This window comes from Hippoglossus hippoglossus, chromosome 12, assembly GCF_009819705.1.
Source record: "Hippoglossus hippoglossus isolate fHipHip1 chromosome 12, fHipHip1.pri, whole genome shotgun sequence".
In the NCBI taxonomy this organism is placed as follows: Eukaryota; Metazoa; Chordata; class Actinopteri; order Pleuronectiformes; family Pleuronectidae; genus Hippoglossus; species Hippoglossus hippoglossus.
The window spans coordinates 18,012,377-18,037,086 of record NC_047162.1 but is presented as its reverse complement, the minus strand read 5'-3'; the positions used below and the strand labels follow the sequence as shown (position 1 = coordinate 18,037,086).

General features: G+C 42.8%; 2 protein-coding genes across 3 annotated transcripts in view; one reads left to right on the top strand and one right to left on the bottom strand.

The window, feature by feature from the left end:
* The window catches only part of LOC117771827 (protein unc-13 homolog B-like), a 53,845-nt gene extending 34,825 nt beyond the window's left edge, over positions 1–19,020 (bottom strand). Inside the window, exons 1-8 of one of the 2 annotated variants that reach the window (XM_034602615.1) lie at positions 18,749–19,020; positions 13,066–13,095; positions 7,513–7,612; positions 5,696–5,813; positions 5,462–5,585; positions 3,250–3,323; positions 2,990–3,047; positions 1,221–1,434 (exon numbers count right to left, since the gene is read on the bottom strand). In XM_034602615.1, coding sequence (XP_034458506.1) covers positions 1,221–1,434; positions 2,990–3,047; positions 3,250–3,323; positions 5,462–5,585; positions 5,696–5,813; positions 7,513–7,612; positions 13,066–13,095; positions 18,749–18,770 — 740 coding nt within the window. In that variant the 5' untranslated portion in view covers positions 18,771–19,020. The remainder of the gene's footprint in view (positions 1–1,220; positions 1,435–2,989; positions 3,048–3,249; positions 3,324–5,461; positions 5,586–5,695; positions 5,814–7,512; positions 7,613–13,065; positions 13,096–18,748) is intronic. The other variant, XM_034602616.1, reaches the window with a different exon arrangement.
* Positions 19,021–20,149: 1,129 nt separating this feature from the next.
* Positions 20,150–24,188, top strand: stoml2 (stomatin (EPB72)-like 2). Its single transcript, XM_034602974.1, has 10 exons — positions 20,150–20,325; positions 21,824–21,976; positions 22,088–22,187; positions 22,329–22,387; positions 22,518–22,619; positions 22,713–22,847; positions 22,940–23,084; positions 23,175–23,254; positions 23,362–23,490; positions 23,581–24,188. The coding sequence occupies exons 1-10, from the start codon at positions 20,284–20,286 to the stop codon at positions 23,677–23,679; spliced, it is 1,044 nt and encodes a 347-aa protein (XP_034458865.1). The 5' UTR covers positions 20,150–20,283; the 3' UTR covers positions 23,680–24,188.
* The last annotated feature ends 522 nt before the right edge of the window (positions 24,189–24,710 follow it).

Genomic DNA, 24,710 nt, shown 5'->3' with positions numbered 1-24,710 from the left:
CTCTTTCGCCGTCGATCAATGGTGTCATAGCCCTCCGGGTAGGGGGCAGGCAGATAGCCACTACGTTGAGTGTTTTGACGGATAGGAGTGTGCGATGGCTCAGGGTAAGCTGGTCCCATTCGAAGGATGACGTTGTCCTCCTCGTCATCTAAAAAGTCGCTGAGCTGAGGTTTTCCATGCCCTTTATATCTGTTTTCCCACTCTTCGACCCCCATGCCAGAATCTACAGGTATGATTCTGACCCTTCCTTTCTGATTCAGCGATCTAGTTTTTATATTTACAATAGATGGGAACAGGATGGGAAAGAAGGAAACCAGGAAAGAAAGAAGCAGAAAAAACAAGAAGAAACATGCAAAAGAAAAAACACAAGTTAAGCAGAAGGATAAATGGAGAAATTAAGAGCAGAACACATTCATGCAAATGTGAAGACAAAATCATGCTTATCAGCTTAGCAGTCACATTTTTTAATAATATAGCACAAGAAAAACTACGTGTGTGTGTGTGTGCCCCTATGTTCGCATGCGACTCTGTGAAATTAGATCTTTGTAAATCCCCACAGCAACAGTCATGCTTATCAGCGCTTCAACACTCAGCCTGCAACAGCCTTCATGATAAATGCATGTTAGATCACCAGCATATGGAACGCAATCACCAAAAACATGCGCGTGCATCTCACTGACCCACTTCCTCTATGTGTGACAGACGGATTTCCTCTGGGATTTTTCTAAACCAAGTTCAGACCCTTTGAAACCACCAGAACTTTAACCGACGCAAACACACCCTCAAAAAGAAAAAAAGGAAATGCGAACAATGAGCTTTCCCTGGATGCAATCCCATTGTTTCTGATCTACAATTATCCGGATCAAGCCTCTATCAGTCCACACAGGCAGATTTGCAGAAGTCTCGCCGGTAAACATGTATTTCCATGAAAATCCACGAGTGCACAGAAGTGGGTTCCGTGCACCAAGAGCATTTGTCTTACGGATGAAATCTAACCATGAAACTGCTGTGTGGTATAAATAAAAATAACACCAAAATATGTTTATAGCAGTAGGATAGTGGATTCAGTTTTTTCCCCCTTTTTAAACATAAATTATAGTAACAATAACCACACGTCATTTTTTAACTACATTCGGACCTGATGTGAAAGTCAATGGACCCTAATATGAATTCCAAATTTTGATTGAAAGTGTTTATGGGTGACTGTAAACTTTGTCTACCTGCTTCCTCTCTGTTCCCGGTAGTCCAGGTCAAAACTGTGCACAGAGTCCGTGCAGGAGTCCGGGTGGTGCGGCAGCCGAGGCCCCATGGGGTACTGGTGCAGGGAGGAGTTGGGCTGAGCCGTTGTGTGGTAGCGTGGAGGCAGACTGTTGCTCGTCTCACTGCGGTAGTCGCTGTCGCGGTCATCTACGGCGCTGTCCTGGTCGTCTAGAGCTGCCGCGGGAAGATACACGTACGTTACGTTTGCCTGGAACATCCGTAAGTATGTTCTAAAAATCCTTGCTAATTAAAAACCCCATCAGAAAGTGGGTATTGATATTGTGCCTATAGCTGAGGGGTAAAACTGTGGAGCGTTGAAGAAATAGAAATAAACAAACTTGGGTGATGCCAGGTCAGGAGGGAGCAAAGGTCATGCACTCTTAAAAAAGACTGGAGCCCTTATTCATGCAAGCTCTTGAGTTACATGTTCGATTCTGGGTCGTGTGTTAATCTGCCTTGTCCTGTAGATTGATATGCAAATGTACGATTGGGTGTTTTCTGCTTTTCTACAAGACGGATAGAGAGAAAATTTGTTGCTCTGAATAATGGTTACTCATCAGAGGTGCAGAAAAATATAACCTTAGACCTTTCCAACCCCTAGTATGACCTTAGAAAACATCTTTGGCGAGGTTGGTGTCTGCTGGAGGGAAGCTGGGGTTTTATCTTGTCAGAGCGATAAAGTGAGAGAGATAAAGATAAACTGATATCTGTTGATATCTCTTTACAGAGTGAAATTGGGAAGGTGATAATTAAATATAGTGGAGCAAAGACTGCCACCTACCAGTTTGGAATGAAACTGCAATTTATAGTCTAGGATTTGATAAGGGCTTTTTTTTAATGTATAGATATTACTATTATATTTAAATATGTTCAATATTAGTGTTATCATCCAATAACATGATTAAAGTAAAAATGCTTTCTAAAAAATTAAGCATGGGGTTTTTTGTTAAATTTTCCTGACTCTGTTTTCTATCGATACAACACCAATCATTTTTAAATTAAGTAAACATGGGTTGTAAAAAAATCATATGACAACAGCACAGAGAATAAATATTAGGAAAACAGCAGGAGAAGGAAATCATGTTTAAAAAAGTCAAGGGGGGGGTTATTGAGGGAAACGGTGAGATTTAAAATAATGAGAATTGAATGCAAGGAGACGTGATAGATCAGATGTTATCGTGGGGGGGATGTGGGGCATTAGGACATGCAGAGGGGGGGGGGGGGGGGGGGGGGGGGGGGGGGGGCATTGAGGATTAACCAGGGAGGAGAACTTCATCAAAGTGTGATGTTACATACTCAGTGGGTCAGCCCATCCGAAATAGTTGCCTGGTGAAAGTGCAGATGTTAGAAGTGAGAGGTTCAGTCAAGAGGAGGTCGGGGTGCGAAAACCAAAGAATAAAGAAAAGTGTCCCTGTGTTGTAACAGTGGTGGTGGTGGTGGTGGTGGGTGGGGGGGGGGGATATAAGGGAGTGGTTCTCAGAGTGGAAAACAAACTTGTCATAAACATTGAGAAAAAGATGTCACACGCATAACTCTTTGTTGAGTATGTGCAAATGTTTACAGACTTAATCTGAAGGGTGCAGCGTTAATTTTCAACTCTGATTAAAATTAGTCAGTGCAGCAGGGTCAAGGACGTGGACAGAAATATCAGCAGCAGCCCTGAGAGCTAGAGAGGACGGGTGACTGTCACCATCTAGAGGCGGAGAGGGGGACGTGCGGACACACTCACAGCACTGGGAGGCGGCGAAGGGCAGTGGGCGACTCTGGACGTCATCCTGAAGAGAGTACTACAGAGGAGAGAGGGATGAAAACAGGCATCACGACTGTTTTTCACGTACTCAAATTGTAATTAGTGCTGTAATCTACTAGCACCACTTCATCGACTAAAAATAAATACAGCAGGACGTCATGAAGCTGTTGACCTGATTAAAAACAATTACATTTTAAAAGCACGGATGCACTTTGCACAAATAGTAGTTGTAGATTTACCTCATCGTGGATTCGGAGGGTGTTGATGTGGTCCAGCTTGCCCGTCCAGTACTGCGCCTCGTCATCTGGGATGTCTGGAACCAAAACATGCATAAAAAATACATGTCAAAGCCGTGTTCGACGTTTACAACCTGCTCCCTCTGACGTCCAACATTCAGGCCTGTTTAATTTCTCATGAGCCTCTCAGGAGGGGGGGGGGGGAATAAAAATAGTTAGTTAGCACAGGACGCAAACTGTTAAAGGAGAAGAATGACAAACATCTTTTGCGTCACTACAAGCACACGATGCTCAAAGATGCTGCAGATGAGACAACAACATACGAAATAAACCCAGAACAAAAGAAGCACCTGTAGATTTAAAGCAGCCGGGAAAGAAAAGGTCAGAACAGGAGTGTTGTGTCCTCGTTTGTTCCCTCTTGTCTGAGAACAGGTACGTTCACCCATCCCACTTTTCCAGGGGATTTGCGCTGCGGCAGACGGACGCACATTAAAAAGGCCACGCACGCGAAGGCCGGGGCTTCAAAGACGCACCGTCCCAGAGCTTTACATAAATGGCTCTGGTGGCACAAAGAGTCACAGCGGCCCGCTCCCGCAAACTTGAAAGGTGACGGAGAAAGAGGCCGAACCCCCCCCCCCCCCACCCCACCGAGCGGACAGTCCCTCTGTTTTAACTTTGATGTGTTTTGATCACAGGGTTTTGAGCTGTGTATGCAGAGGAGGGGGTGCTGCTTTGCTGTGGAGCTGTGGTCAAGGACGCAGACGGCAGGAGGACGGTTTTATTCTCCAAACCTGAAGAGCATTGAATTAATTGAGGTTCAGAGCATAAATTATCAACACGACTTTTATTCTGTAATCCTTTTTATCATTTTAATCATCTTTGAGCTCATTGTTGTGCTTCACCGTGTTGGTTCAGTCTCACTTCTGCCGTTAGCCGAGTGTCCAGCGGCAGCAGCAGCTGTTTACAGCATAACTCTAAAAACAATATTGTATGTATACCTATAAAACCTAAAATGGAAACTAAATGGTGAAGAAGGTGAAATATTTAATAGATAAAGAGCCAAATATATTCCTGAGGAGTTGATGAGGACCTACACAGTATTAGGGCCATATTTATGAAAAAATTCAGAAATTTCAAGAATAAAGTTGTAAATTTTGACTTAATATTACAACTTATTCTCATAACATTGGCCTACAACTTTATTCTTGTAATATTATTACTTAATTCTTGAAATGCCAAAACAAAATGTGGCCCTAAGGGAGGGGACCAAACCGAGGAGACTGAAAATGTAATTCAAAATCAAGACATTACAGAAAAAAGTAAATCTGTAGAGCTCAGAGTTGAAGATAGTTAAATATAGTTCAACAGACCCATCACAAAAACCACAGAAATTACAATACCCTATACTTAATGTTTCCACAATGTAATTGCACTTGGAACAAAGGATTTATTGTAGATTTCTTCAGTAGCTCGTGGCAGTTGAGAAACGCCTTCCAGAGGGAAGGATGGAACGGAATCGCTAGTTACGTCAAAAGCTTTCTTTTTGGTGTTCAGCGTAAACCTGTCACTTTGCTGCATCTGTGGTTTCCCCTATGATTGTGTCCAGACCAAGCAACAATGTCAAAAGACAAGATATATTTACTTTATATGGATATAAAATGTGTATAAAAGCAGCATTGTTTATGGTTTCATTTTGGCTTCAAAGGAACAACCTGGAAAGAAAATGATATTTTAATAAAGGAACCAGGTACAGGACACTGAGACAAATATCTATGACACATGTCTCAGAGTTCCCCGTTTCTATCCATTAGTTGTTTAACATTATTTACTTTATTCTATGAGATAATGCTATGGATGTTATGACTTTGATTCAGGAAAAATGTGACCTCATACCCTGCTTGAGTCGACTCATATTTCCTATTTAAGAGAAATGAATGGTTGCATGAAACCACAGAGCAGCAGGTTTGTTATCACGGAGCCTCGGGGCTGGATGCTTCCTCCTGAGGAGCCTCAGAAACCCACTGCTGACATTTCAGCAGGAAGCACGTGTGGCCTTTTGTGTAACTGAGCGGATCAACCTGAGTCACTTGTGCCCTCTCGACTCCAGAGCAGATACTCGAGATGACGACATTGCAAAGTGTCTTACATAAGAACCTTGAACTTTTCACGTTTTATTTGAAGTTCAAAGCGAGCGATGAAACGGGACTTCTCTCACCGAAAGGCAGCTCGAAGCGAGTGTCCAGCAGGACTCGGTGAGGAGTCGGGTTCTTGGTGCCGTATATCTCGTCCGCCTTCATCAGAACCTCTGCGTCCATGAAAATCCACTCTCCTGAACCCTCCTGCAGTTACACAGGTTTATTCATATTTACCAAGGTAGATATTAAAACATTTTTTCTGTCCATTCTTAAGTGCTTGAATCATGTAATTTTTGTGAGTGCGTGATCCAAACCTCCTCTGAATGCCGGACGCTCTTCAGAGGAATCCAGGAGGTCCCCACCATGGTGTCCCAGATGAGGCCCTTGTTCCACACCTCCACGATGAGGCCGAGATCCAGCCGGTTGATCTCACTGTGGAAATAAAAAGGAAAGTGTCAGGCATTGAAGCCACGTTGGTAATAAAAGCTCCTTCCTGATAAAACAGCGTGGAGAGAACATCAGTGGGTAAAAGAGAGAAACAACAGCTTTATCATTTGTCGCCTTGTTATCAGAACTTTCCAGTGTTTTTTGAATTCAGATTCATTGAACCAGACATTTCTACGTAATTGCTGCCAGGCCCCCCCAGGCCCGCTGCCAGATGCTGTGTGTTAGCCGCCGTTAGCCTTGTTTTTATCATTTAGCGATTCTGAGGAACAGCGTGATGACAGCAATCAATTTTGAAAGGAGCTGCGTGACGACGACGGCATTTGCATATTCTCATGTGCGGCAGCTTACAACGATCAACAGGCCGAACAAAAGATGAGAGAAAAGATAATCAAAGAGAACAGCTAATTGAGAGAAGAGCATGGGGGGGGGGGGAGGGTGGCGGCCGATGTGTATCCACGGTGACCAGGTGCAGACATAAAGGATTTTCAAATCCTCGGCTGGCTCAGAATAAATAAACCAGATAATAAAATCTAACTGTTGCTAATTTTACCTGAGTTGGTTCAGGACGTCATTTAGATTGTGTTGTAGATTATTATTTTATAATTGTTTGTCCTCCTCGTCAATTATTGAGCAAATAAAACATGAGACGCTGAATCCACCTTGTTCTCCAACTGACTGGAACTTTAAAAGACTCCCTGTTCCGTGTTATTGAATGGATGGATGGATGGACAGAGAGATACAGAGAGAGAGAGAGAGAGAGAGAGAGATACAGAAAGAGATAGATGATAGATAGATAGATAGATAGATACAGAGATATATAGATAGATACAGAGATAGATAGATAGATAGATAGATAGATAGTAGTTAATAGTATTTAGGATTTCCCATTTAGAGTTTATCCTTCAGCTGAGTCACCCTCTCTTCTCCTTTAATAAACACATTTGGTGGCGACAGGTGGCGCTGAGCATTCGCCGGAGACAACAATGGACGATTGTGTTTTACGTTTGAATTAAAGCTCGCCGACACATCATTAATGGAGAGTGGAGGGATGAAGGTCTGGAAAAACAAACACTGTTGCAAAGAGGGAGTTTACAAAAGACAAACAATGACACACATGCAACAACGTGCCGGCTCCCTCGTCACCATAGATACCTTTCACTGGGAAATAAGATGAAGGAAATTAAACAAATGAATTACGGGGAGGAAATGAAGAGCAGCTGTCTGACGAGATGCTTTCGTACGAGGAGTTGCACAACTTGAATAACAGACACTTCTTTCTCCCGTGGATACAAGCACTAAGTAGGTTTTAAATTGGACTGACAAAAGGACATGTGACTGTTTCATACAGATTAAGATCTTTTTAAGATAAACAACACAGAAGAGCCTGACAAGGCCAATACGTCACGAGTTGTTGTGTCACTTAACATTAAAATGGGTGTTGTCAAGGCAGACAGATGTCTGCCTTGACAACACACACACCACTGTCATTGTTTAAAGACAACACAGGACATGACAAACCAAGTTAAACATGCTGAAAATCAATAATGTGCAGCGAATTCATCTTTTATATTGTTTTCATTATATATTATGTGAGTTCCTTGCTACACTTTGAATGTGTCACTGTGAATAAAGTTTAATTAGGTCAATAAATCTCTAAGCATGAGCCCGTGTTTAATAAACTTACAACATAAAGTCCTGTTCCCAGCAGGGCTGGTCCCCCCGCACAGTGATGGTGGTGCTTTTGACATTCTGCACCTTCAGCGTCACGTAGGCGTTGAACTTGTCTGAAACAAAAGGAAGTGGAGATGTTTCATTAAATTACAGTGAAGTGGTTGGAAAACTAATAAACAAATGCAGATTAGATGTTCAAGCTATTGCAGGTTAAACTGACCAGTGCAGTTTTTGCTTTAGCTTTGTGTGGGAGAAAAAAAACCAAAACATCAGGAGCTCCAGCAGTGAGTGAAAGCAGATCAGGCTCCTCCCACCCTCTATATTGAGCCAAGCCAGGCCAGGCCAAACCAGGCCAGGCCAGCAAACTGACCTTGTTAATCTCCAATGAGCGGCAACGCTGCACAGCAGATTCGACTTCGTGGCACGACTCTCCTGCACTGTAACTTACTGACCCTACTCTTTATTATTGAACTGAACAAATAGCATGTGATGTGGGGGGGGGGGGGGGGAAGCAGGTCTGCTGATGACGTAATGAAGAGGAAGTCCTGACCTGCAGAAAAGGTCTCTGTCAGACCTCATAGCATCAAGAACAAAACTGAAATCATCAGTCGGGTCAGAGGTGAAATGTAATCTTCCTGTTTGCAGCATCTATCGCAAAACACGTGTGATCTTTGAACAAAGCCTGAATACGACAGCTGGACATTTCTGTAGTAAAAGACGACTGCAGGGACCCGTTGATTCTGTCTGTTAGCTCATGCAGACAACTTTCACACCCAGTGATCTCCCATCAGCCTCCTCTCAGCCGCCTGCACCAGACCGCCGAGTCACAACACGACCAACCGCACCAGCTGTCAGCGCGAGGTGGGGCGTGGGGGGGTGGTGGTGGTGGTGACGGGGATTAGACCGCATGGAAGACAACAACCACTTTTCATTTCCTGCAGCAGGGCAAGGCAGCGTCAAACTCCTGCCTGCTGGTTCGCTTAATTTCGCTCTGGTAGTTGCTGGCTCCGCACCGCTGGTGGTCCTCCATGCAGCTCCCACGTCTGCAGGCATAAATCTGACCCCCCGCCTGGGCACATGAGCAGCTACAGGAGCAGCTCAGAGGTTTAGAGATCTTGAAAATAGGTTGTGTGATTGAAACATATGTAAACAATATATGTAAAGCTGCTCTCAGAATGTCTGCGTACAACAGAAGTACGCAAATTATGTCCAGATACAAAGGGCACAGTCATACCCCAAATTTCCAAGGCAAATCACCGAGGCACAAACAAACACACACACATACACACAGTCCACCTCTTAGTCTGTGGGAAATAAAAGCAAGGCATCAGCTGTTCCTTTTGTGGACTGATCTCCTGACCACGCTAAACAAAGATTTTCCTGGTTACCGCGGCAACATATTGAAACATTTACTCAGCACATAGCCGTTAACGCGGCAGCCAGATAAGTGAGCACGACTCTTGACACAAGGAGACAGTGAACAGTTGACACAGGTGGACTCTCACAACATTCCACTGACACACACAATTATATATCAAAGATGAAACTAGACGCCAAAACAAAAAGCGCCCGGCCAAACTGGAAGCTCCCGTCCGTCCAGCGAGCAGCGTGAGTGACATGACACAGACCTAATTAGTGTCTGGGAGGACGGCAGCGACAAAATGCAGGCAGTATGAGAAAAGGAGCCTGGGGGATGCTCAAGCCTTTCCCTAATTAGATAGGCCATGCTTTGTGCCACACTTGGGCCGCCTCCCATGAATAGAGGAGATGAGATAAGGGAAGAGGATGTTGGATTAGATAAGAGCCACTTAGTGGCTGTGCCTCCTTTACAGCAGGTGCTGTCCACTACACGGCCGATACAATCTGAGGAGGAAGCAGCAGTGACTGCCTGGAAAAACACAAAGTTTGGGCCTGCACGCTGGAGCCTGACCGAGAATGGATTTATAGACCGATATGAAGAAAATCTAAATAGATGACACATAACAATATTTTGATTTATTTAAAATAAAGCAAAAGATACACATGTGACTAACACAACAGCAACAGCGCTATTTTAAGTAACTTGTCTAATATATGGGCAGATATAAAGATGGCCATGGGATGTATCTTAACTTAAAAAGAAATAAATCTAAGTTATCCATATGTTTAGATAATAGATTTTTGCTTTTATATTTGAAAACTTCTTCTTTTTATTAAATGATCAAAGCCGACTGATATGGACTTTTACTGGTTGATGCCAACACCGATATCGGAGAGTGAAACATTTCCGATGCTGATAAATCGACCAATATAAAGTATATGTTGAAATAATATGTTATTATAAAACCCTTATGACAAAGAAATTCAATTGAGGCTTGATATTTTACAGTTTAACCATCATTTTCTTTTCACTAGAAATGGAAACATAATTGCTCATCTTTTCTGCATTTGTTTATTCTGTGAAATAATAAAATAAATAGCTTTCATATCGTCTCCAATACTGATATGTCTGTGGAAGCTTTCCACTTTCCCCTTCATGATATCATCCGACCTACACTTTGGTCACACAAGCACACGAGACAGAATATGTAAATCCATATAAATTACGCTTGGACCAAACCTAATCTGCAGTGACACGGTGAAATCACACCCAGTGCACCTGGAATCAGATGAGGTGAATTATGGGATGTCACAGCCCTTCAGTACATTTCCTGTCACTGTTGTAAAAAGCGGGCAGCGCAGCCCCTGACTGCGGACCACCCACACACGCTTGAGCCCTCACTGTCTTCATGCATTATTGATTCATGATGCGTTTTTCAATGAATTAGTCACGGAAACGTAGGAAGTTGGAAGGCTGACATTTCAGATTCAGACCACTCATCAATGTTGCATGCGGCGGCGGCCGCAGACAAATCTATCGGTGGACATTCAGCAGCGCCCGGAGGCCCCTTCATGAGAAATCTATGGCTTTGTTCGAAATCACTCAAAACGCAGGTCCACTGTAAAGTGAGTTTGCCATTTTGTAGTGGATTTTTGAAACACCCTATATGGTGGACTCATTGTTTCCCACAATGCATCTGGAAAAGCACTGTACAAGTGTAAGCAGAGCAGAACATCACCGCACAAACTTCAGCAAACAAGTTTATTTCTACATTTAAATATGATCGTTCAACTTTCATTTTACCAAAAAGTGTTAATATGAAGCGTAAAATAAACATTTAACTATTATTGAAGGATTTTCCACCAGCAAACGTTGTTGTACTTCATAATCCTGCAACAATGATGTAATCGCTGCTGCAGAGAAAAACGCACCGAGTCGTGTTCAGAAGTGTTTTTTTCTGTGGGTGATTTGTACAGACGGAGTACGATCTGACTTTGGTGGGTGTCCTGGGTCTTGCAGCATGAAAAGAATACTAAAATTTGCGGGCAGGCGTGCACACACACAGACTGAACACAAACGCACATAAATCCAGGAACACGCCGCCCTTATCTAGCCCCAGTTTCCTGTGGCAATCAGTGGAAAGCAAGACAGCTGGCCACCGGTCCGGCCAAGGTCACCTTCAGTGCTACAGCTCAGGAAACAACTTAACACGAGGCCTCCAAAGTGAAAGCCAGGAATCTTCCCATCTGAAGGTGTGGTTGGGGAAACAGAACATGAAAACATCATCCCAGACCAGCCTTGTGTAAACTTTGAGGGTTCTTCCCGAAATGTCCCACATCTTTATTTGCAGAGCGGGTTAGGATTATCACCAGGACTATTACATGTTAAAAAATGTATTCCTCGAACATGAATAAACAGACTGGGACTTCCCGGAATCCCCACGAAAATGGGAAGTTGAGTGAAATAATGTCTAAATCAAAAAATGGCCACAATGAACAATGAGCCAAAACTCCAGCTCTCTACACTAAAGACATAAACAGGAGTTGAATGTGATTTTAATTCCGTCCTTTATTTCCATCCCTTCTTTTTTGCACAGAGATAAATTAGTTAAGCTCAGGAGATTTTTGCTCAATGACATTTCCTGATGCAGCAGGTTGTTGCTGCTACTGAGGGAAAAATATCGATCTCATCTTAGCTATTGATTCCAGAAACCTCTATCTGCCCGTCTGGCGCTCGCATATCTCGAGAATCATTCCTCTCATCACCTTCACACTTGGTATGTTTATTGTTCGGGGCTCAAGGAAGTGAAGTGTCAAGTTTGGTGTGATTTGGACATTCAGTACATTCAACATTAATAAACTTTGAACACACAGGCGACCAGCGCATCAACGCAACAACAATCGTTCAACAACAGGAACAAGAGCGACACTGAACTTTCTATAAACACGTGTCGGTCTTTACTTGCTGCTTCAGAAAGAGAAAGTTGCAACCAGCATCACCACAGGCCAAACAAACAGCACCATTAGAACCAGAATATTAATAAGACCATTGTTTAAAGATTGTATTGAGTTACAGTATTAAGTTCTAAATCTCTTGCAGGACGACATCTGACACATCCTTCTTCTTCACCCTGCGGCACAGAGCGACTGATGTTTGAATTTGGCCTACGTGGTGACGACAGACTCGAGCGAGTTATCCCTGATGTTTGCTCTGGGGCAGGTGTGACGTGTGGTGTGGCCCGGGGGGGGAGGGGGAAGAGGAGGAGGGCACAAACAGACCGGAGCACGGGCTGACGATGTGTAAAAACTAACATCGGAGTGGAGCGGAGCAGCTTGTGGCACAGTGCAGTCGCCTCACTAGATCATTTCCCTAAAGGTGAACAGGGAGAGACTGAGAAAGGTACACACCAGACAAATGTAATGAGCCGCTGGATAATTAGCTTTACGAGGGTCAGTCGGGGACCTGAGAGTGAAAGTGAAATGTCACCAAAAGCCGCGGTGACTTCCCGTCAGCGCTGATGCCTCCTGACAGAAACGTCACAGGGCTTAGAGGAAAGGTGTAAGGCCCAACACTACAGGGATTTGCTTGGGGGGGGAGACTGTCGGGATTTGGACTTAACAGCCACTGATCTAAGCTCACCTGTGCACGTCTTGGCAGGGAAGGGACATTGCATTTTTATAATGAAAAATCAAAACAAGCTTTCAGGGACGTGCCAGAATTTGAGTGATTGACCGACGAAAGGAAATTAGAGCACGTGGCGCATTTCCAACAACTAATCTATGAAGGAAATTAGCAATAACATGAAGGCTTTCTAATGAGTTATTGCTAATTATTTTTATTATTGCGGTTCCTCTGCCAGTGACAAATTGCATAGAACTGCAGCTTCTCCAGATCAAGGAAGATTGAGGCTACACATCCAAACTGATTTGCTTTAGTTTCAAAACTAACACAATCTACATCCGTCCACAATAACTCATACGACCACATGACCATTCACGTCAGAGTCATGCTCTCTAAAAATCTCCATTCCTGCCCATACATACTAAAACAGAGTTTAGATATTTCATCATTTTAGGCGTTAGAATGATGCCTTTTTACAAGTGATCGTGTTATATGTTATATAAATATTAAACATCTGGACGATGGGGGACAACATGACCAGATTGAACAAACACAGTAAAAGCTTTGTGAATATAAAGTTCTCACCTGGAGGTCCTTGTAGCTTGGCTTTCTTCACTGTAAAACAAAAAGAAAGACAGTGATTGGCATGTGATGTAATTCTTAAACAGGACTTTAGAAGTTGATTTTAATTCAGTGAGGATCCTGGTGAGAGAAAACAAGTCAGAAATGTAAAGTTGTTCGTGAGCAATGGAAAATGCATTGATATTCAGGGATGTGAGCCGTGACTCGGAGCCTCGTGACACCTGAACAACAGCCCCGTGACGCTGGTGACTGCACTTCACGTGGAACTTGATTAAAATAGAAGAGGTGTTTGTTTTAGTGGACAGCTGCGGGTCAAAATGTGGCAGACAAAAGACTGTTTTTTGCTGAATTTGTGCGTCACACTTCCTGACTGGGTGGCAATTTTTATTCCCTATATAAGTATAATTTGTCATTTGTTGTTATAAATAAATCTAATAAAAGTAGTTCCTTAGAAATAGCTTCGAAAGACAAAAAAATTGAATCTGCGTACTGGAATATTTATGATCAGGTTATATTCATATAAACCTTAAATTGAGAAAAAAACATTTTAATTTACACAAGAGTACAGAAATTATTGAGATTATGCAATGTATGGTCTATAAATTATATAAGTAAAGTATATAAGAACAGCTCAGTAAGGGATGACGCATACTTTCTATCCGAGCTGACAAATACTTTTTATAATTGCAGAACTTAAACATAATCAAGAAGCATAAGCCTAGACAGCTGTATCACAAACACACAAACGCAGCATCTGGCTGTGAAACACACACACAAAAACACAATGACACAAGTGGACAGGGGCAGGTGGATAAAGATATCAAAGAAATTCAAAATGTCTGGCGGCAAACAGCCATTTCCTGAAGCCTCGGTGCGAACGCAGGAGCTCGTGTTGTGGTTTATTTTTAGACGCACCGTCTTTAGCCCCCCCGATGCATCAATACAATAACGTTTGTGGGATTGCGAAGCGCTTTGCAGGGGATTAATTGTGATTGCTGGGGCAGAATTATGTGTTCAGGCATGTAACCTACTAAACCTCTGGAGCCTCTGACGGCAGATGGGCAGGGCGGGATGATGGAGCCACAAATGACACTTTCATATTTTCATGCGACATCCCTCCATCTTATCTGGGTGAACAACTCTGTGGGAGTTTGTATTTGTTGTGTGTTAGAAAACGCAAGTTACTGCTGAATGGTTTTGTGTTTTCCTTGTTTCAGCTATGTTGCGTTTGTATATTTGACAGATTATAACTAATACTAAAGGAGTACAAGTTTGAGAATGCATATTAATGTAAGTAAATGCAGTTCTGGATGTTCCAGAATTTAAGAAATGAGTGGAGTTTTCTTTTCAAGTAACATCAAGGAACTTTATTATCACAGAGCGGAAGGAAATAAAAGAACTCGTCACCTTTTCTGAAGCACTTCCTGTCTTGTACAAAGGGAGCAGTGGAAATGTTGGGAAAATCCAGCAGTGTGACGTTTTTATTTGTTGTTTTTTTGGGGCTTTGCACAAAAGGCTTTTCAGCTACGGGCCTATCGGTGCCTCGAATGAGCTGGCACAGTGGCCTTATACACTCATCTGCATGATGTTATTTAGGGCTGTGACACACAGCTAAGGGCAATAAACCAGGGGCCATTATGGTGGAAACTGATGCTTATCATTTTATGTCCAGGGGCTTTCCGGTGGCTTTAGAGGCCATTGAGCTCGGACAGGCCCGGTGATCAGAATTACCAGAATAATTATGACCCTTTTTTCTTCCTAGTGCACAAACTCTCTTCTGAACATACCGGCAACTTGTTTCACGGCTTGTTTGGCCGATTACTGGAACAATACAACAGAGCCATTGTCATTAATTATTAAAACCTGTGCTCTTCCTACTATGAAGAGTCTTCAAATTCTTGTTTTATCTGGATTGCAGCCTAAAATTTCATTAGAATTGTATTATCATCAAGATGTAATAAAAACCTTTTCCAAGAAAATCAACAAATCTGCATATTCAAGTAGCAGAAACCAGAGAGTTTAACATTTACCAAAAAGATTAATCTACTCATCATTATTGTAGATCTACTGTTTAATCCACTTTAACTTGAATTGTTGATATTTCAACAGACTTCAATAATAAGGTGGTAGCATTTTGCTATAATAGTTGCAACAAAGATATACCTATATATAAATCAGGATTATTTAGCCCGGCACAAAATCTACTCATGCAGACATCACTGAAAGCTTTGGGTCAAACGATAGAGGTCTTTAACAAAAAGTGTTGATGTTCCATATAAAAGGAAATTCATCATCGGGAGGTGAGGCAGAAAAGGAAGGAACAGGAAGTGACACCAGCGTCTGCTATGGGCAGTGGTGTACTTCCTCTTTGCGCTGGCGGCTGGATCTGATCAGGGGGAGCCGGGGAGAGGGAGAGGGAGAGAGAGAGAGAGAGAGAGAGAGAGAGAGAGAGAGAGAGAGAGAGAGAGAGCAACAGATGGCCAGCGGATTACTCCCACAATCTCTAAGCGCTCTCTCCGCCTCGCTCTGCCTCTTTCCCCGATAATTCCACTACTCTGCTGCTCGACTACACTTAACCGCACCGCTCTGCCTGCAGTTCTGTCTTTTTTTTAATTATTAATGCTGCACGGCCTCTGTTTCTCATCCTAAAATCACTTTACTCATCCCGCTGCAGAGAACTAATGCAATGTTTGTTTGTTTGTTTGTTTGTTTCACGGCCGTGACAACAAACTGCTCCGTCGTGTCTCAATTGAGATGTAAAAAGAGTCCAACAGGTGCGATGATGCATGAAACACTTCACCACCACCACCAGAAGCTTTTCACTGATAATTAGTCGATAGACAGAAAGGACAAATCCAGGACAAAACAGGAAGGTGGTGGTTTCTGTCTCTGGTTTGACCAAATCCCGTTTTGTCACTTTACACAGACTTGGACAACATTTCCTGTCACCTGGCAAAAACACTTATATATCATGTGACCCTAAAGTTAACTTTAATCCTCCTGCACAGTTTAGTTATTCTTCAGAACCTCCGGGACACAGGTCAATCATCTGTCCGCCCACCTCCATCAAACCTCAGCACATCAACGCTGCCCACAACCACTCTCCTCATAAACCCTGTGGAGACCCTATGTCAAACCAGTTAAGACCACTGCCACTCTCGTGGGTAATGACACGTATCCTGTGTCTGGGACCAGCCTCTTTAAACCTCCTGCGCTGCAGCATCCTGGTTTCCACGTGAGCCATGTGTCCACTCAGCGGCATCCTCGTCCACAGCAGGAATCTCACCCAAATGTCCACTTGTAAGGGGCGACCACTTAGCCGCTGTGTGAAGACATCGCCATGGAGACGGAGAAGCTTCGCAACCAGCAATCAATAAAGCAACATTGCCCGGGCGGTGCGACCAGGGGATGAGTCACAACATCCGCTAATCACACAACCCCCGGCCCAAGCAGCCATTTCTCTTCGTGGGCCTGGTAACTCCTGCTCGCGTTCATTAGGAGTCTCGCTAATCAATAAATGGACGGTGTGCAAAGGCCCCATTTTGTACAATAACTCTAATTACTAGAGTCATTGGGCTGAACCTTCTGAGGAAAGAGGGACTAAACTGACGTGACTCTTTGTGACCCTTTCCCCCGTCTGGAGCTTTTCTCTTTCCCAGCCTGGTGTATTGATCTCCGGATTCAGTCTGAGACATGTTGTTCAACAGAAAAGTACTTTTTGATTTGTTATTTTTACTCTAGAAGGAAGCAGACTGTAGGCTCAAACTTATTTTCCTTTGGATTTTATGTCGTTTCTCCTGCTGCCTGGTTTCTTTTCGAGATTTCTAATATAACAACAAGTTGTGATGATTTGAAATTGGACGTCGTTATGAGAATATCAGCCATAAATTTTTGTGCCACATGTACGATCAGTCTTCATACACTTCCACACTTTTAATACAGGTTAAAATAAAAACAGCCTCCTCTACTGTATATAATATTTGGCGTATTACAATTATTATACAACCCGGATGTACCATGACTCTGCAGAGCGACTCTAGGATTATCTCATAGGACGAGGTTTGCCGCTCCGCCTGCAGAAAGTCGAGGGGTTTGCGCCGAGTCATTCCTCAACAGTGACATGGACGACATTTGGAAAGGTATTAAAGAGACTCAAGATCATGGCAGAGGGACTTTGGTTGATTGTGTAATCGGGTATGAGCGGACGGAGGGATTGGAAGGTTTCCTTTAACTGAATTAAATGCGTCCGAGACGACACTGTCACACGATGACGGAGATCCTGACTGTGTTTCCCATTTCCAGAGATAATGGTGATTCTGACGGAAAACAGCTGGAGGGAGAAATAACCTCCACTCCCCGTTTTCAGACAACAACAAGTCCACCATAACTTCAGTCACAGTTTCATAGAGTCCATTACGATCCCAACTCTTCTGACCCAAATGCTCGATGATATTTCACGCATCATTTCTGTAAAGGACGCCATCGATTTGACACAGGAGCCACCGCGGAGACAGACGGCGATCAAACTGCCACTGGAAAGGGAACTAACGATCACAGAGCCCTCTTCTTATATTATAGAACTGGACTTTCTTTAATAAATGAGAACTTGTTCATTTGAAAATGTATGTTTTGGTTCATTTTAAGTGCATGAAATATGAGGTGAATAGAGAAGATGGTTACATTTTTGCCTGAAGCTTCGAGCAGGTTTCACAATCATCCATTGAATTTAACAGTGTTTTGGACTGGGATCATATTTAAGTGATTTTGAATTATGTCCATATCTAGTACATCTACTGCTCCATCTGTTACTGCTTTGAGTGACTTTATATTTGAATTTATATTCAAACTTTATTTAATGTTATTCTCGTGTCACTGCTGTGAAGCAAAGTTTATTATTAATATTACTATCCTTTGCTCCTATTTAGTCATTTCAATCTTAACTTTTGAAAACTCAACGTACATTACAAACAAATATTTTATTATCATCATCATCATGATGTTTTTATTTTTATGATAGAATTTTAAACTTTGAATAATTCTATTCTTGCTTTATTGTCCAATCACTGTGTTTATCCTTATGTGAAGCACTTTGCATATTTGTTGAGAAAGGTGCTTTACAAATAAACCCTTTGATTATTATTATCATCTCCATACTGTTTATTCTAATTCTTATAATATACATTTAAACCTTATTTAATTCTATTCTTGTTTTATTGTGTTATTGCTGTTTTTGTCCTCATGAGAAGTACTTTGCACCTTTATTAAGCAAAGTGCAGTGCAAAGAAAAACCTCATTATTATTATTTTATTGTTTGTTCCTTTTCCTGTAAAATATCAAAGTCAGTATAAAGCCCAGAGCGACGTGTCTCTGTGGGAATAAAGCAGCTGCTGTGATTGTTTCTGCTTTGCTCCAAATGAAAACACAGATATCAGATCTTCATCCTCTTGTTTTCCAATTAATCTTTATGAAGATGATGTGTTTTTTTAAAATCAGGACAAATTCTACTTTTCTATGAACTGTCCCTGTTACCTGAGGAGGAAGAGGAGGAGGAGGAGGAGGAAGAGGAGGATGTCCACAGGGACAAAAGTCACATGATCAGATTTAATCCAACAAACCGAGTCAAACCCATTTGATTAATCTTGTTTTGGACCTTTTAAAATAAAATTTAAAAGTGGGTCAAACTTACCTCGGACGCACAGCAGCGACATGGCAAAGCGACGGTCCACTTCTTCCACACACTTTGTCCTCAGCGGAGATTTGCTCCGTTTACATCCGTTTCAAACCACCTTCTCTCTGGGTCGGAGGGTCGAGCAGCTCCCGGCGGGTGGTGGGTTGTTCACTGGAGGTGTCCCGACGCTGGACTCGGCCGCGGGGCAGCAGCAGCAGCAGAGAACCGCCGCCAGCGCCGCGCCATTGTGGAAAGTCTCAGCCGCAGTGTGGCTCCAGATTGACGGACAACCTCCGGACGGGGAGCCGGGGGGGGGGGAGACGAGGAGACACCTGTTACTGACGTGTGGTTCTGACCAATGGGGAGGGCGGTGCTGCGAGGAAGGGCGGGGCTCCAACGAGGGATCTGACCAATCACCGAGAGGCGCAGGTTGCAAGGGGAGGGGCGGGGGGACAGGTGACGCAGAGAAAACCACCTGTAACTTTTTATTTATAAGAATATATTTTGTATTTTACTTTTAACCATCTCCCTCCAATTAAAACGTATTATATAAAAGAAGAGTATTTCATTTTTATTTATTTTATCATATACATTATGTAACTTTTAATCATCTGCCTAGAATTACAACTTTTTTTTATTTAACATTAGAATATTTTATATTTTATATTTATGTTTATTATATATTATATATTATTTCCCTACAATTAAAGCTTTTTTATTCAACCCAAGAATATTATATATTTTATTTATTTAATGTAAAAAAGGTAGGTCAGGTAGTTTTCTATCAAATCTAGCTCACTTATCAATAAACAATAACAAACAACAGATAGATACTTTATTGATCCCGAGGGAAATTTATAATTATAATAATAATGTAGTTATAGTTTGATTCTCTGAGGAGTTACAGCAGCACCAAGAGATATAACACTGAACTAACAGCGCCACCGTGTGTATTCAGTGAGTCATTACATGTATTCATCATAAATCCTCAGCACAGTTTTGTGTGACACATTTATTCTGATCCCTTCTTTCACATCCTGTTCTGACTACACGATAATTATTTTGCACTTCTTTCCCATTTCAGAACAACAAAAACAATAAGCTAATAATAATGTTTGATCTAATTCTTCATATATGGATTTGCACTTCGATCCTGATTTATATAACATAACTATACAAATATTATTATTATCAAACCATTATTCAAGTTCATAATTGTTATTTGTATAGTGAAGGCACGTTATATTAAATCCACTTTACTACATGACTTGAACACTAGTATCTGAGTTACTCATCTAAATGTTATTTTTAGCAAATAATTAGGTTAATTTCCTAATTTAAAATAAATGACATTTCCACAATCTCTCGCTTTATTAATCTAGTCTCTTTTGGTTCCTCTTCCTCGCCCCGGCGGAGTCTTTTGAGCGGTGCACCCCTGATGTAACGTTGACTTCCTGCTCGTCGAGGGTCACTCACATGAGTTGTCAGTTCGGATCCAGAGCAGCTTGTGGAGCCGGGTCTTGTTCGTATCGTCGCTTCGCGGGGTTCGAACCATGTTACGGTCGCTGTGTCGAGCCGGAGGAGCCATTTTACAGGTAAGTCCTGAATGTTACTATGTCGTTTCCGGCTCCTTAGCGCGTGAGCTGGTGTCATTCAGCGAGCATCCGTGTGTGAATAATGTTAATCCACTGGTGTTCCGCCTGATGGAGGAAACACTGGAGTTAACGAGAGAGGGACGCGATTAACTAACCACTGAGGAACATGCTCACTAACTAACCACTGAGGAGCATGATCACTAACTAACCACTGAGGAACATGGTCACTAACTAACTAACCACTGAGGAACATGCTCACTAACTAACCACTGAGGAACATGGTCACTAACTAACCACTGAGGAGCATGCTCACTAACTAACCACTGAGGAGCATGCTCACTAACTAACCACTGAGGAGCATGGTCACTAACTAACCACTGAGGAACATGCTCACTAACTAACCACTGAGGAGCGTGATCACTAACTAACCACTGAGGAGCATGCTCACTAACTAACCACTGAGGAGCATGATCACTAACTAACCACTGAGGAGCATGATCACTAACTAACCACTGAGGAGCATGCTCACTAACTAACCACTGAGGAGCATGATCACTAACTAACCACTGAGGAGCATGCTCACTAACTAACCACTGAGGAGCATGATCACTAACTAACCACTGAGTAGCATGCTCACTAACTAACCACTGAGGAACAGGGTCACTAACTAACCACTGAGGAGCATGGTCACTAACTAACCACTGAGGAGCGTGATCACTAACTAACCACTGAGGAGCATGCTCACTAACTAACCACTGAGGAGCATGATCACTAACTAACCACTGAGGAGCATGATCACTAACTAACCACTGAGTAGCATGCTCACTAACTAACCACTGAGGAACATGCTCACTAACTAACCACTGAGGAGCATGCTCACTAACTAACCACTGAGGAGCATGATCACTAACTAACCACTGAGGAGCATGCTCACTAACTAACCACTGAGGAGCATGATCACTAACTAACCACTGAGTAGCATGCTCACTAACTAACCACTGAGGAACAGGGTCACTAACTAACCACTGAGGAGCATGCTCACTAACTAACCACTGAGGAACATGCTCACTAACTAACCACTGAGGAGCATGCTCACTAACTAACCACTGAGGAACCAGGATCTGAAACTCTGTCAACTCGTGACTAACAACATCTGCACTTTTGGTTTCCATTGTTTTGACTAGTGTGAAACTACTGATACACACACACACACATGTGAAACTACTGATACACACACACACACACACACACACACACACACACACACACACACACACACACACACACACACACACACACACACACACACACATGTGCAATAACCTCACATGTGCATTAACTATACACACACTCCATGTTGTTTAATTAGCAGAGCAGCCAGGTGTCTGCTGTCTCCAGATTTTGGTGCTTTCCTTGTAAATTAAATGTCATATTTTGCTTTTGGAAATCGCTTGTTGCACATTAACTGTTTTTCCTTATTCTAAATTTGCCCGTGCAGCAAACCCAGAGGACCGCGCCGAGGTTGTGGGTAACGCCAGCGCAGCAGCGATGGGCGTCCAGTTTGCCCATGAACACCGTGGTCCTGTTTGTGCCCCAGCAGGAAGCCTGGGTGGTGGAGAGAATGGGTCGCTTCCACCGTATCCTGGAGCCGGTACCTTCCATTGTTCTGATTTAATTTAGTTAAATCCTTTTATCAAATGCATTCAACGCTTATGGAAAAGTGTGGGTGGTCTCTAACATCTGTCCCCTTCACTTCCTCCAGGGTTTGAATTTCCTCATACCCGTACTCGACCGAATCCGCTACGTTCAAAGTCTCAAAGAGATCGTGATCGATGTCCCGGAGCAGTCTGCGGTTTCTCTCGGTAAGAAACACAATGCTGCTACTTTCACAGCTTGTGGGAGGATGATTTTCTTTCGGGGGATCATCCATCATTTTGCTTAAAGAATATAAGGTTCAGCCGGAGTGACTTCAGATTAAAGTGTGACCTTCCTTGTCTTTTCAGATAATGTAACACTACAGATTGATGGAGTTCTTTACCTGAGGATCCTAGACCCTTTTAAGGTACTCTTGAAAAAAATGTAACTGTCTAATACCTGGGAAGGATTGTCCCCACCATTGTTATGTCACACTCAGATATTAGTAAATGTACGTTTTTATAAATCTCTCATTCACTTTTCGTTTTCGTTTCCAGGCCAGTTACGGAGTCGAGGATCCAGAATATGCCGTCACACAGTTGGCTCAGACCACCATGCGTTCAGAACTGGGCAAACTGACACTGGACAAAGTCTTCAGGGTAATGACAGACTGCTGCTGCAACTTATTCTGGAAAGTGAGAAATGAAAATGTCTGATAGGAATTTAAACTTTTATTTTATTTTATTTTGAAGGAAAGGGAGTGCCTCAATTCCAACATCGTCCACTCCATCAACACAGCTGCAGAGGACTGGGGCATCCGCTGTCTCCGTTACGAAATCAAAGACATACACGTTCCACCTCGTGTCAAAGAATCCATGCAGATGCAGGTGAGGTTCAAAGAATAAGAAAAAGAACCTGAAGAAGTTCTTAAGAAGTCTGAAAGTTGACAGTTAACACACATTTAATCCCCGCTGTGCAGGTGGAGGCTGAGCGTAAAAAGAGGGCCACGGTGCTGGAGTCTGAGGGGATGAGGGAAGCAGCCATCAATGTCGCAGAGGGTTGTAAACAATCTCAGATCCTGGCGTCGGAGGGAGAGAAAGCAGAGAAGATCAACAATGCGTTAGGTAGGTGCTCTGAGGGGGGGGGGGGGGGGTGTCTTGTTTTACTCAATACCTAAGTCACATGTCACTAATACATGTCTCGGCTCCTTCCAGGTGAGGCTCAGGCTGTAGTAGCAAAAGCTGAGGCCAAGGCCACAGCCATCCGGATGCTGTCAGAGGCTCTGGCTGAGGAGGTGAGGTTATTTTTTTTTTTCAATGGGACGACCATGATCTGTGTTTTCATTTGTAATAAGATGTTTATTTGGTTAATGTTGACGATGGTTTTTTGTTCATCGCACAGAATGGAAATGCAGCAGCTTCACTAAATGTGGCCGAGCAGTACGTGTCTGCCTTCTCGAAGCTCGCCAAAGAGTCCAACACCATCCTTCTGCCGTCTAACACCGGGGACATCAGCGGCATGGTCACACAGGTATTCACACTCGCATTGTTAACAGCCTCTGCTTTTTGCTGTCGTCAGTCGTGACATTAATGGTTGTTGTCTCGTCTTCCCGCTCCTCAGGCGATGACCATCTACAGCACGTTGGCGAAGCAGAGCCCGATCAGAGCAGAGGCGGCAGCGGCAAAGAGGGAGAAGCTGCAGAGCCAATCGACTCAGTAGCAGAGGAATCAAAATGAACTCAAAGTAGTGACGCAGAACCAGGGGGGAAACTGTTTATGGTTAAGTTATCGGGATTTCCAAGGCATCGCTGTGAAGTTCACACACCTTCTACCGGCTGATTGAGAAGAACTGCAAATTTAAATAACTCCTACAATGTCTGGCTTTGGGAGGGTTTTGAAAAATCACATCTTACACGAGAGGATTTGTAATTTTCACCGACTGTTGTTTATGTTCATTGGGAAATAAACACTAGGACCCGAGTATGATAGAATTATGGTAAAACTTTCAGGCTTGGTTAATGTTTTCCCTTTTGTGTCCTCCGTTCTGTGTGTTCACTAGTGTAAATGTGGTAATCACAGTCAGATCAGGTGAACCATCTATCTTGTTTGTTTACGGAGATCAGGTCAGTTCTTCAGCTGCTCTGGGACCAGCAACTTTGCAAAATTTGCTCAATGTGACGTCTCAGAATCCCTGAAAGAATCAGTTATTCTCAATTTGGCCCATGTGATTAAAAAGGTATCTCCCCGGCAAGCTGAACCAGTATTTGCTTAATAAACTGCGTAGAGACGCTGTGAAACTATTCAGAAATAATTCCTTCCCAATAATTAGTGCACAAAGTCGGGCCTAGAATCACATTCCTGTTCTCATCAGTTATATTACATATACCAGTTATATTCATCTCTTATGTCTTTATGGGATAAACAGTATTTCATGCTTCTCTGCTAAATTTGAGTTTGTCATTTCATAGGTCTGTATAATGCAGATGACATCGTCACAGATGATGATGATGATGATGCGGTGGTAAGGAATGTTGTGAAGATTGTTGTCAAGCGACGAGGGAAAAACTCCCAGCAAAATAAAATACATAAAAACTGTTACACTGGTCCTGTGTTGTGTTTCAATGACTCGTTTTGATAACTATGATTTTAATTCAGTGGCGGAACAATACAAATATCTGGTTTCATGTAATAGGAAATAATGGACAAGCAACAAAACGACACCAAATAGAGATTTAAACTATTTTTAGGTGT